The sequence below is a fragment of the Mustela nigripes genome, chromosome 7 (genome assembly GCF_022355385.1).
Source record: "Mustela nigripes isolate SB6536 chromosome 7, MUSNIG.SB6536, whole genome shotgun sequence".
NCBI classification, from domain to species: domain Eukaryota; kingdom Metazoa; phylum Chordata; class Mammalia; order Carnivora; family Mustelidae; genus Mustela; species Mustela nigripes.
This window is the reverse complement of record NC_081563.1, coordinates 21,662,138-21,674,623: the sequence shown is the minus strand read 5'-3', so window position 1 is coordinate 21,674,623 and position 12,486 is coordinate 21,662,138. Positions and strand designations below refer to the sequence as shown.

The 12,486-nt window shown below is 59.5% G+C and overlaps 2 protein-coding genes across 7 annotated transcripts in view; both read right to left on the bottom strand.

Annotated features, from left to right (window-relative positions):
• Nucleotides 1-4,148, bottom strand: part of KHK (ketohexokinase) — an 11,615-nt gene extending 7,467 nt beyond the window's left edge. The window contains exon 1 of one of the 6 annotated variants that reach the window (XM_059405305.1): nucleotides 3,603-4,148. In XM_059405305.1, coding sequence (XP_059261288.1) covers nucleotides 3,603-3,694 — 92 coding nt within the window. In that variant the 5' untranslated portion in view covers nucleotides 3,695-4,148. The remainder of the gene's footprint in view (nucleotides 1-3,602) is intronic. The other 5 variants (XM_059405308.1, XM_059405307.1, XM_059405306.1 and 2 more) reach the window with 5 other exon arrangements.
• A 393-nt stretch (nucleotides 4,149-4,541) lies between these two features.
• On the bottom strand, nucleotides 4,542-12,284 carry EMILIN1 (elastin microfibril interfacer 1). Its single transcript, XM_059405303.1, has 8 exons — nucleotides 11,636-12,284; nucleotides 10,579-10,704; nucleotides 9,892-10,112; nucleotides 6,908-8,830; nucleotides 6,439-6,555; nucleotides 5,967-5,984; nucleotides 5,669-5,806; nucleotides 4,542-5,277 (listed from the first exon to the last, which is right to left on the bottom strand). Exons 1-8 carry the CDS (start codon nucleotides 11,803-11,805, stop codon nucleotides 4,940-4,942), a joined length of 3,051 nt encoding a protein of 1,016 aa, XP_059261286.1. The 5' UTR covers nucleotides 11,806-12,284; the 3' UTR covers nucleotides 4,542-4,939.
• Between the last annotated feature and the right edge of the window lie 202 nt (nucleotides 12,285-12,486).

Below are 12,486 nucleotides of genomic sequence, written 5' to 3'. Positions count from 1 at the left end.
TCCAGGTGGTGGCTCCTGAGAGTCCCCAGATCCTGGGGAGCCCAGGACCTTGGGACAGGTGGGGCTGAAATGCCTGGGCAGGTCTGGGTTCTCACTTGGGCTTGCTCTTCTGGGAGGCACAGGAGTCCAGAAGGTGAGCCAGGTGGGCTGGGCACGAGAGAGAGAGAGAGAGAGAGAGAGAGAAAGAAAGAGAGAGAGGTGCCCTGCAGCTCCAGGAGGCTGGGGCCAGGTGAAGCAAAGCTGGCCACAGTGCCCTGGGTAGGACCCATGACATGCCTGAGCTGGGAGCTCTCTCTCAGAAAGCATCTCGCCCAGCCTTCTCATTTTCACGCACTCCGGTCCATCACAAAGGAGGGCTCCAGTAGGGTGACTCCGTTCTCCCTTACGATGACCAGCCTCTCCCAGAGGCACAGAGCTGCCGTACCTTCAGCCCCGACTGCTGGAGAGCTCCAAGTTCCTCCTCTCACAGCTGTCAGATCGGCTCCCGGCTCCCCTCCGGGGAGCCCGCTTTGAAAACTCAGGTTAAAATAAGTAAGACCAGGAGCAAAACTGGATATTGAGATCATTTAAGTGGGGGGTGTGGAGGGAAGGGGGAAGCTGACTTATGTAAGAATGTCAAAAGTTAAAGAGATTATTGGATGAAGACCAGTTTTTCTCCATTTTTTGGTTTCTCCTTCCTTTCAGCTTTATTGAACTATACTTGTCACATAACATTCTGTAAATTGAAGATACACAGCTTGATCTGAAACGGGGATATTGCAAAATGATCACCACAGTAAGGTTCGTTAACACGCCATCCCATCACATGGTTGCCTTCTTTCCTTTAGTCTTTCTCTGTCTTGACTGAAAATCTAACTCAAGGTGTACGCGGACACTGCTTGGAGGCTGCACCCGCAGGGCGTTGAGGTTACCAACAACAAAACTATGACTTTGGCACATCGAAGCACTATCATGATGTCTCCCTGTGCACCCACAATCCTGTGGAGTCAACAGTGCCCGGCTGCTGGTTCTGTTCTTCCAAAGAGAACACCGTGGCCAGTTCCCATAAGAACCACTTATCAAGGGGTGCCTGGGTGGCTTAGTGGATTAAGCTGCTGCCTTCGGCTCAGGTCATGATCTCAGTGTCCTGGGATCAAGCCCCGCATCAGGCTCTTTGCTCAGCAGGGAGCCTGCTTCTCTCTCTCTCTCTCTGCCTGACTCTCTGCCTACTTGTGATCTCTCTGTCAAATAAATAAATAAAATCTTAAAAAAAAAAAAAAAGAACCACTTATCAAGAGAAATTCACGAAGCAGAATTTTGGGGCTAAGTTATCCTGACACAAAGACTTAATCCCGAAGTTCCCTTCGGTCTTGGGAAAAGGGGTCCATGACCTCACTGGGAAGGATACTAATTTGTAAAGGGACAAACATTTCATGAGCTAGGAGCTTTAGAGAAATTTTCATGCAGATTAGAACAGGGGAGCTTCGTGGGACGTGACTGACTCTCGGGATCACATCCATAGTCAGGGACGGAGCGGCCATCCAAATCCAGTGGCCTGACTCCACAATCACAGCCATGCGCTGTGTTGTGTAGTTGTGAATAGAACGTCCTTAGCCCCCAGCTTGGATGAGGTTTCGAAGAAAGGGCCTGCAATTTTACTTTGTGGAAAGCCTTCAGCGTCACACTGATACCCAACTTCCTGTGCAGAAATGCCCTGCGGAGCATGAGGACACTTTCTGGAAAGCTCTTCTCAGCCTGGACTCTGGGAGGAAGGGTCATAACTCAGGGGTCTGGCTGAGTTCCAGGTGGTGGCTCCTGAGAGTCCCCAGATCCTGGGGAGCCCAGGACCTTGGGACAGGTGGGGCTGAAATGCCTGGGCAGGTCTGGGTTCTCACTTGGGCTTGCTCTTCTGGGAGGCACAGGAGTCCAGAAGGTGAGCCAGGTGGGCTGGGCACGAGAGAGAGAGAGAGAGAGAGAGAGAAAGAAAGAGAGAGAGGTGCCCTAAGGACAACCACACCATTCTGCAGAGAAGAGCCATGGGTCTGGGGGAGGGGGAGGTACACCCTGAGAGCAGGGGGCATTGAGGTCTCTTTAGAGATGCCCCAATGGCCACCTTCAGAATGAGCCCATCCTGGTGGGAGCTGGCAGGATCTCCTTATCCTAGCCTCTCCAGGTAAGTAAGCTCAAAGGGAATGGGACTGCAGCTGTCTTTGAAAGTGACACTCCACGCCAGGTCTTCCCGGGGCGCAACAGTCCTTGGGAGGACCTGCCGCCTTGGAACCCACACTGTTCTCTTGAGAGGAGGCCGAACCCCTCACTGTGCCTGCATCCTGCGGCCGGCTGGCTTGACCTACCTAGGTCTGCAGAGCAGCCGACCCCTGTACTCCTCCCCCACTGTCCCTGCCCCCCTGGCAAGGGCTCTAAGCTCTGGCAAACAGAGCAGCCCAAAGCAAAGCGTCAATTCCATGAGATGGGCAACAGCGAAGGGAGAGGGAGCTCAGGAGATGACAGACGGCTGGAGCACTAGATCCCTATGAACTGTAGTTACTGCTCTGCCACTCATTAACTAAGTGGCCTTACAATAATTATTTAATTTCTCCACAGAGGTAGCTGCTTCCTCATCTGTAAGAAGACGATTTGAGTGATCCTTACACATTTCCCATGGGCTGCTGTACGGAAAGTGTGTGACCGTGCTGGGTGGACTCAGAGCTTGCAGACTACCAGGGTCTCTCTCTCCTCAATTAAAAGAGGGAGAACTGGATATTCATGGCGATGAGTGCTAGAGTGTCCTGAGTTCAACCTTGAACTAGCCTTTTATCCAGTTCTTGGCTGCGAAAGCTGAGAGCCAAGCAGCCATTGTCGGGATTCGAAGCACTAGACAGCACCAAGGGAAAGATCTGGATTCCGCCCCAGAGAAATGCTCTTCTGGGATTACAGTGTAATGGTGAGGTTCTTATTAAGAGTAAATACAAGGGCCAACGAGTGACTCTTTGACTTCTACAAGACAACCAAAAAAGATGTTGTTCACTGATTTTGTAAAAAGGACTTCTGGTAAACTCTTGGAATTTAGCACCAGGGAAACGTTGGTCATGGCACAGGAACAGGCTCTATCCATAACCCACAGAAGTTCTAAATTTGCCTCTAGTGCCAGCAAGCCCTGAAGCTAGAGTGAAGTTCAACACCATGGTTTGAGGTGTCCCTGCACTCTATCTGTGCATACTTAACATTGTAAGCTACCTCAAAATTTATTTAAGAAACAGATGAGATATACGTAGTAGATAAATTAGAAGTGACCACTGGTGAGAGACAAGTGCGCCGGTCTTCTGGTCCTGCCCCTTATTAGTTACATGCCCTTGGATAAATCACTTCATCTCAAAGGAGCTTCTAAACTCGGATAATGATTCCTGAGACGGAAACTGGCCAGCACAGTGCTATCCAAAGCCTGGGTCTTACTATGACGGGCCTCAATTTTTTCCCCAGGTCCTCTGAGGCGGAGGGCACGGGATACCAGCTCCCGAGGCTGGCCTCGGCCCCGCAGACCTGGGGTTGGGGTCTTGGCTACAGGGCTCAAACGCGGGGCTGCAGCAGCCCCAGGAGTCTCCGAGGGGCCCGGGCGCCCCTACCTGCTGTCCGTGTCCTCCTCCGGGTACTTGTCCACTACATTGATGACGTCCAGCACCACCAGCCCCACGCACAGGATCTGCTTGTCTTCCATGAGGCTGCGCCCGGAGCTTTCTGCCCGCCTGGCTGACGGGGTTCCTCCTGGGCTCTGCCTCTTATCCCAGAGGATTGCGTCCCAGCTCCTGGGGTTGCCTTGGCTCCTCCTCTGCGTCCCGAGCTCCTCCCCCAGGGAGCCTGCTGCAGCCTCCCGCAGGGAAAGAAAGGAGCAGGGCCCTTGCTCCTCACGCCCACGGATTCAAGCGGGCCTGGGAGCGCAGACCCCGAGGTCTTGGTCCCCAGCTTCCCCTTAGCAGGTGGCGTGGCCCAGCAGATGGCAAAGCCTCCCACTTCTCGGCCTCAGTGTCCTCACTTGTCAGACAGGCTCGGAGCTAATGCAAACCTCTCTAAAGCGCAGCTAGGCCATCTTCTGAATGCAAAAAAAGGGCAGTACTAAGGCACCCCCCTGCCCCTCCCTCTCCTGCACGGGTGCCTCGCACTCCAGGCCCTAGACCCACAGACCTGAGCCGGGCCTCGCAGCCGCGGCCGGACCCTTTCAGCCCCAGCCCTAGCTCGCGCCGTCTGCGCCCCGCCCCCGAGGCCCAGCCAATTCCAGCTGGAGGCCCCGCCTCCGTCGCGGAGCCGCGGGGGCCGCTAGGTGAGAGGCGGTGGTCACGTGACGGGAGTCGGCTCCGAGGTCCCCCTGGCGGACACCGGCGGAACTGGCATTCGGCGGAGGTGGGCCGCGCGCCGCGCCTCTCTGCGCGGGCGGGTGTACAGCAAGTGCGCTGGGAGCCACCGAGCGGGGAGATGGGGCGACCACGACAGGGAACCCAGGGCTCCCCCCTTCTACCTTTGTACTTTGTACTTCTCTCTACCCTTGAACACATACTGGAGCAGGCAGGTTGTTTTGTTTTGTTTCGTTTTTTAGAAAAACCAAGTCTTTATTCCTGAACAGTTTAGTATGGCGGTGGGGCCGGAGCCCTTCGGGAGAGCCCTGCATAGGCCCAGAGACCAGCTGGAGGAGCTCCCAGGGTGCGAGGATTGATGGGCTCCTCCGTAGTCTGGGCCCTGCCGCGGACGGTGAGAAGACAAAAGTCTGGACGGGAGGACCCCCGAGTCCCCGACCCGGCGCGCTCAGGCCACGGAGAGGAGTGCTCTGGGCGCCTGTGCCACAGAGGGTGCGGGGACGGCGGCTCGCCTAGGGCTGGGGCCAGAACGGAGCCCCATCTTGGACGGGAGCCCGGGGAGCCCCGTCACCCCCGCTGGCTCTTTGGCCCACGTAGACACTTAAGCCCTCTGTCTACACGTGTTCTAGCTCCAGGTCCCCGTAGAGCAGGGCTCCGCTGAAGATGGTGAGCGGCTCCTCTGAGTGCGCCAGCTGCCCCATGACCAGGTCGATGCAGACTGTGTCTCCAGCCTGCAGAGGCAGGATGAGGCTGAAGACGCCCAGGGCGCCAGGGCTGGGCTGGCTTTCCGCTACTGGCTTATTCTCCAGGCCCTCAGGCTCGTAGCCACCAGAGTCTATGCGGGCCACGCCCAGGTTGGAGCGCGACAGCACAGCCTCCACTTTCTCGTGCCGGTGCCCAGTCAGTACCGCACTCAGCAAGTAGCGGCCGGCCAGAGGTGCTGTGAACACGCCTGGGGACAAGGATGGTGGTCAGGCGGGAGACAGGTGGCAGGGGCCAAGGCGGTGTTGGGGAGCCCACCCGGAACTCCTGGACTAGGGAGACACCTGCTGGGTCTTGTCATGCGACTCGCACTAGAATGTAAGTTCCACAGGCCAGGGAATTTGGTGTTTTGTTCATGACAGCAGCCCCAGCACACCACCCCCCACCCCGAGCAAAATCAGCGCTCCTTCCCCCGACCCTTCAACCAAGCTGTGGTGAGAATGAATAAAGAAGTAAATAGGGGTCTCCTCAAACCAGAGCATGAAAATATCCCCCTTGCCCAAGGAGGCAAGGATGAGAACATATCACTGCACTGCCTCCCTGGCCTGCCCCCTTCCCAGCCTGCCTGCCTGCAGGCTTACCAGTCTCTGGATCGTAGTAGCCCCCATCGTTGAGCAGGACTCTGTCGAAGGGCACCGTGCCTGGTTCAGACCGTGGCAAACTCAAGGCAGCTGAAAAGGCCACCCGGGGGACAGGGGCTGCTGGTGCCCCCTCCACTCCTGGGTAAGGGTAAGGTGGGGGTCAGAGTGGATGCTCAGTGCAGAGCTTCCTGGCCCCCTTCCCCTCCTGGGTCTCGCCCTCCACGGCTGCCTGAGGCCTTGCATCCTCCAACCCCCAGGTCTGTTCCCGTCCCTCCAGCACCAGATGAGAGGAACTTACCCTGCTCTCCCTGGGGACCTGTGGGAAGAGGAGAGGGAGCAGTGAGAGTCGGGGGAGCGCTTACTAAGTCACTCAGCAAACATCTGCTGAGTCTCTCTCACTGTGGTAGGTGTCAGACTCCACAGCAGGAATGGGGGGTATCAAGACAAGGAGAAATACAGTCCATTCAGTTCAACAAGGAGAAATACAGTCCATTCAGTTCAACCAGGCTCCAGCCTCTCTCACCCTCCATAGCCCTGTCTTCATAGCTCCGCCTTAGTCTTCAACACAGCGCCCAGCCCACCATATCCAACTAATCCACACAGTGAGTGTCCCAGCTCCTAGTCACTGCCAGCCATGTAAGATCACCGCCCCCCCAACTCCTTGCCCCTTTCCTCCTTTCTCTGTCAAGTTCAGAGTGGAATGAATGTCAAGCCTAGGCTGCTAGAAGTGTAAGGAAGCCTAGCTGTGGTTGGCATCTCAGCTCACATACCTGGTGGCCCGATGGGCCCCGTTTGTCCATCCTTGCCTGGAGGTCCTGGTGGTCCTGCAGGGCCTGGTGGTCCCTGTATCCCAGGAGGCCCAGGGGGCCCTGCCTCACCTGCAGGCCCTATGGTGACAAAATTAAATTGAAGGAAAGCCATAAAAGGAGTTTCCAAAGGACAAGGAAGCTCCATGGGCAGGCTGCTGAGGCCCCCTGCCACTCATGCTGGCTACCTGGTGGGCAGAGCTGTGCCCTGCCCTGACCCACCAGCCTGTCTGAGCTGCCAGGGGAGAGTGGGGAGCTTATCTCTTGTGGACAAACCAACCCCCAGGACAGTGGTGGCTCTGTAATTATGCTGGGCAGAGCAGGGAGAAAGTATATGAGGTTAAGAGGGGCTGTTGTGGAGGAAGGAGAAAGAAAGGACTTAAAAAGGGCCCCCCCCCCACCTCCCACCGCATGCTTCCTTTGGCCCCCTCACCAGTGAGGTCCTTTAGACTGAGCTGGTGAAGCTGGTCCTCCAGGAGCAGCACAGAGTTGTTAAGGGCTCCAAGCCGCCTGCCCAGGCTCGCCTGTCCCCCCAGCAGCTTCTCTAGCAAGGCTGCCTGTGTCTGGCTGGTGCTGTTGGTTTCCCGTAGCCCAGCCCAGAGCCCAGCCACGTGTCTGGAAAGGCCCTCGCGCAGGCCCTGCAGTCCCCCAGCCACCGTGTCCAACCGCTCACAGACTCCCTCAAGGCGGCCCAATCGCCCCTCTAGGCTGGGGCACTGGCCAGCCTGCGCCTGTCCCTCTTCCAGGCCTCGGAAGCGCTCCTCACTCTCCGTAGCATGTTCTGTGGCCTCCTGCTGCAGCCTGTTAATCTCTGAGATGATGCGGTCTTTGGTGGCTCCTAGGTCAGCCAGATCAGCACCCTGGCCCTCCACGGTGGTCTGGAGCTCATGCAGTGAGTCGTTGAGAGAGCTGAAGGTGAGAATGACCTCGGAGAGCTCTCCTTGCAGGGCCTGGAGTGCTGAGCCTGAGCTCCCCCCAAACACACTGAAGCCATCTAGAGGCCCTCGGCTAGGTCCCCCAACACCTGGGCCAGCCCCAGGGCCCCGTGGGGGCAACAGGGGACATGAGCAGCGTTCCACACCATCCCGAAGGCGGCCCAGCTCCTCTTGGACGCCGCCGCAGGCCCCACAGCCCTCATCCCCGCGGGCCTGCAGCAGTCCCTCCAGCTGGCCCAGCCGTGTGGCCGTGAGATTCAGCTGCAGCGCCAACTCTGCGATCGTCTCATCCTGTGCGTCCACGCGCCCCTGGAGCTGGCTCACGACCCCTTGGAGTTCCTCCAGGGCAGCCTGTTGGGCCTCCCCGGCCACTCCCACCTTGTGCAGGTCGGAGCCCACCAGACGCAGCTGCCCCTCGCTGTCTAGCACCCTGCGCTCCAAGGCACTGAGGATCTCGCTGACCTGGGAGTCCTGCTCCCCAGGGGCTCCGGGGCAGAGCTGGCCGCATGCCTGCACAGCCCCTGCCACCTGCTCTTCTAGCAGATCCAACCGCCCACCCAGTACCCCACTCATGTTGGCCAACTGTCCCTCCATCTTTTCCAGTCGGCCCCGGGCGGCAGGCAGCCAGTGGCTCAGGCCCCCAGGACGCCCAGGCAAGCCTGCCTCCTGGTCCTCTGAGGGACCCAAAGTGGAGTTGAATTGGTCCTCCAGGCGAGAAAGGCGGGACGCTAAGCTGGTGTAGCCCGGGGGGTGGCCCCCCTGCCCGGCCGCTCCTCCCAGCTCGGTGCCTCGCCGCCCACTCAGCACCGTCACCGAGCCGGCCACTACATCCAGCCTCCGCTCCAGCTCTGCCAGCCGCCGGCCCAGCTCAGGAGGGCAGCACTCCTGAAGGGGCCTGCGGATCCCATGCCCAGGGAGCTGCCGCTGCCGCTCTTCCACGGAGGCCAGTAGCTTCTCCAGGGCCCGCAGCCGCTCCCTGTCCTCCTGCTGCTGCCGACGGAAGCCATCGAGCCCAGCCAGGCACACGGAGCAGGACTCCTGCAGCCGTCGCTCCAGCTCCCGCAGCGGCTCCTCGCTGTGGCCAGGAGGGGCCGGGGTGAGGTCCAGGGCCCTGCCGCCGCCTCCTCCTCCTCCAGCATGATGGTTGTTGAGATGGCCCAGCTCCTGGTCATGCGTGGAGACGCGGTTGTCCAGGAGCTGCAGCTGCTGCTGGATCTCACTGAGGGTCTCGTGCACGCCAGGGCGGGCCGCCGCATCTGCAGGCTGCTGTCTCCCATTGAAGGCCGTCTCCACGGCCCTCTGGACGTCTTCTGCCAGGCGCCCGCTCAGTCCCTGCAGGACGCCTCGAAGGCCCTGCAGCTCCTTTGTCAGGCTCTGCACCTGCTCCTCCAGCTGCTGCACCTTCTCTGAGTCCCCAGGACCTGGCAGAGAGGGGATGGCATCAGGCAGGGGGGCCAGGCCTCAGAGCTCAGAGCCTCTAACCTCCTGGACCCTGGTCTCCCCAGCTCCAGCAAGAGGGCCTCGCTGATTCGGCTGGGGACTCTGGGCAAGAAAAGGCGGAAGGAAACCCCATTTACTGAATGCCTGTGGGCCAAAATCGTACCATGGCTTTGCCCCCTTCCAACAGACTCCCCTGGACAGACCCCGCAGCTTCTCTCACTTTGTATACCATGAGAAAGAGAACCAAGGGAGATGACGGAGCTGGGCCACGGATTACAAGTTTAATAAGTGGCAGAGCCTAGTTTCAAACCCAGCTCACCCATCTACCACCAAGTCTATAGTTCAGAGGGTGTCTGAGAAATTGCTTCCTGGTCTGTGAAATGGGAGCGTGGGGAGACACTGTGGGCCCCACTATAGTGGCTATTCTGAGCAACGTCTCTCCACAACAGCACAGGGACAGACGAGGTCCCACGGGAAGCCTGCGGGGGCTCCAGCTGGAAGGTGGGACTGTCAGCCAGAAGTTCCTGTTTCCATCCTTACAGCATGACTATCTCCCGGGCAGACAAGCACAGCACATCCGCAGCGCATGGCATGCACACGCGGGAAGGCCAGCCGGAACTGCTGCATTCTGGGACCTGCAGTCTCCAGAGGCCACCGAGGGGCCTGGGACCTGTAGTCGGGTGCAGTGCATTCTAGGACTTGTAGTCTGAGCGGTCTATCCCCTTGGTGCCCAAGCTTCTCGAAGGAATTCCCCTTTCCTCCCACTGCCATTCCCAACTAGGCCACATGTGGGTGTGCGTGAGCACATTCTCTTTCTCTGCCTTCTTTTTCTCTTGATCTCTCTCATTCTCAGTTTCTATATGACTAACACACACACACACACACACACACACACACACACGTGCGCGTGCTACACACAGAGTGCACACGCAGGAAGAGAATCTCAGGGACCTCACCTACTCCGTGGCCCTCAGCAGCCTGGCCCCACATTTTCCAGCCAGCACCAGCCCCCACTTCTCTCCCCAGTGGCTCCCATACTCACCTTCCCCACCTAGTCCACTCAGGTGGCTTCCTGCACTGGAGCCAGAGAGGTTGGGGCGGGCGGGCCGGGGCCGGGGGCGTGGCGTGACGAGTGCAGGACCCAGCGCCGGGGCGGGACCCTCAGCGCAGTCATCGCCCCCATACCCCTGACAGCATCTCCACTCCATATCCGTCACCGTCTTGTAGGCCACTCGGTAGCGAGGGCGGAGGAAGCTGCGGTACCTGGGAGAGGCAGAGGGAGGCCTCTTTACTCCTCCCTGTAGTGTCAGTGACCCTGGGTCATGTCCCCAGAGATGGGCAGCTGCTGGTGGTGGATAAGGCCTGTCCCTCAGGCCTAGTCCTCTTACTGTCCAGCATGTGGCTGCACTCAGTTGACAGCTGTCAGCTTGCTGGCCAATGGCCAAATCCTGCTCGTCCTCCCCCTGTCCTATGCTGGAACCTTAAACTCCTCATCTTGAGCTTGACTCAGTCCAGAGAGGCGTCTGGGGCCCGGCAGGGTGGTCCGGGTGACTTTGCCCTCTGTATCCGCCCCAAACTATTGCCTCTGGGTCTTCTCAAAATGGCTCTGACTGAAGCCCCCGGTCCTGCCTCTGGCTACCTGCTTTGTACAGATTCCCCGAGCCGGCTGCCCTCCTTCTGCCCTAGCTCAGCCCCCACCAAGTACCCAGCCCCCAGCGCTGGAGCTCACATGATACTGCGGGGACACTGGGGCTGGCCCCAGCCACAGGGCTGGTAGTCCGGCTTGACGAAGGTCTCCACTCCATCTTCCAGGACACAGCTCACTGTCCGGGTCACCACATAGGCACACCAGTTCCTGTAGGCACAACCCCACCTGGGCCCAAGGGCCAGAGACACGAGCCCCAGAGGAGGACCCAGGGGCTACCAGAGGGGCTGAGGGAGGGTCAAAAGACGAAGGGCCCCTGGGGTCCAGGGGGAGCCAGGACTTTGGCAGCGGCAGCTGCCCCCACGCTTTCCTGAGCAGTAGGCGTTGGTGAAGACTTTTCAAGACAGCGCAAGGAGTCACAGAATGGAAAACCACAGCTACATGAAGTTGATCCTCATGGCTGGGGGTCGTGGGGAGCCTCTGAATTCACACATTCATTCACGTCCCTTTCTGTGTCAATCCCTATAGCTCAGAGTGGCTCGAGCCAGCTGGCTGGGTCCCTCTGGTGATCCCCTGGATGCTGGCTTCCACCCACCCCTCAGGGGAGAGGACAGGGCAGGCAAGGGTCCAGCTCAGGGTTAAATAGAGAATAAGCCATTGATGAGCCCTGCCCCCCTTGGGGCTTGCGTTCTATACTCTCTGCCCCATTCAAGCTGGCCTTTGATCTGTGTCTGGCTGGAGAGCCCAAAGGAACAGAGCGGAGTGGTGTCCGAAAGAGTCACAGATGGACTGGATGGGCCCATGGAGCCCGAGGAAGAGATAAAGGTCTGTTGGAGGAGAGCAGGCTGGTACAGAGCTGGCAGCACGCAGGGAGGCCTGGCCCAGGCCCCTCCTGGTGGTTTCCCTGGGCACCTAACTGCAGGGCCCCGAGGTGAGAGGGGGACCTATCTATGTAGGGGGTCCTAGAAATTCTCTGCGGGAAGGTGGGCTTGTGCAGAGCTGCCTGATGGCTGGGCTTCCTCTCCAGCTCTTCCCCGCATTAGCCCTGGGGAGGGTGGCCAAGGGTGGGGGGCGGGGACACCCACCTTCTGACCCATCCTCCCACCCGCGTCCAGCCTGGGTCTGGGACCCAGACTCTTACCTGTGGCGGCTGGCAGGCCGGGGGGCGCTCTGGGCCTGGGGTTCCCCAGGACTGAGGGCCCCTCCGCCCCCTGTGTAGAGGCTGTAACCGCGAGGGGGGTAGCTGGCGGCCCCCGCGACTGTGGTCAGCAGGCAGCAGAGGTAGCAGTTCCAGAGGGCGCTGGGGGCCATGGTGGGGGGGGGGACTCCGCGGTGGCCCTCAGAGGCACATCCCGGCCCGACCGCTGGCGCCTCTGTCTGGAGCAGGGGATGCCGCTGCTCTACGGGACAGCGCTGGCCGGGTCCTGTCCCCAGCTTCCTGTGGCAGCCCCCAGCCACACGCCTCCTTCTTGGCCGCCTGGCCTGACCCCTCTCCCCCTCCTCTTTCCTCCTCAGGCTCCTGTCCGTCCCTCCCTCGGTTCCTTCCGCTCTCCTCTTCTCCACTTCTGAGGGGAGTGTGTTCTCTGCGCCTCCTGGCCTCCTGTGCCTGGTCCCTGCCCCTCTCAGATGCTGCTTCCTGGGCCTCCACCCCCTCGCCCTAGCTGGCCCTCCTCTGGTCTCCCTATCTGTTTTCCCCAATGACCGGATCCTGGAGGTGACAGGGCTTTGCCCCTGTGGCTGTTCAGAGGCGCAAGAGTGGCTGTGGGGCGGGCCCTGGCCTCCTGCCTCCCTCTCTTGCTCACTCCCTTCCCCCCTGTCTGGCTGGCGGTCCAGCCTCCCCCCTCCGCCCCCCCCCCACCTCTCCAACCATCGTGCGCCACATCTGCTTCTTGTTAACTCCGGGAAAGAGAGGGAAAAAAAAAAAAAAAAGGAAAAACAGAGAAATGTGGAGTTGCCGCCAGGCTTGGGGCCAGCCTCTCAGACGGGCCACAT

What these genes read in the sequence shown, in the direction of transcription:
- EMILIN1 (XM_059405303.1), bottom strand. Translation starts at nt 11,805, where the DNA reads ATGGCCCCCAGCGCCCTCTGGAACTGCTACCTCTGCTGCCTGCTGACC. An exon ending in CGGCCTGCCAGCCGCCACAG is followed by an intron (nt 10,705 to 11,635) that starts GTAAGAGTCTGG and finishes TTGTGCCTACAG; the next exon opens with GAACTGGTGTGCCTATGTGG. An exon ending in GAGTGGACTAGGTGGGGAAG is followed by an intron (nt 8,831 to 9,891) that starts GTGAGTATGGGA and finishes CCTCTCTGCCAG; the next exon opens with GTCCTGGGGACTCAGAGAAG.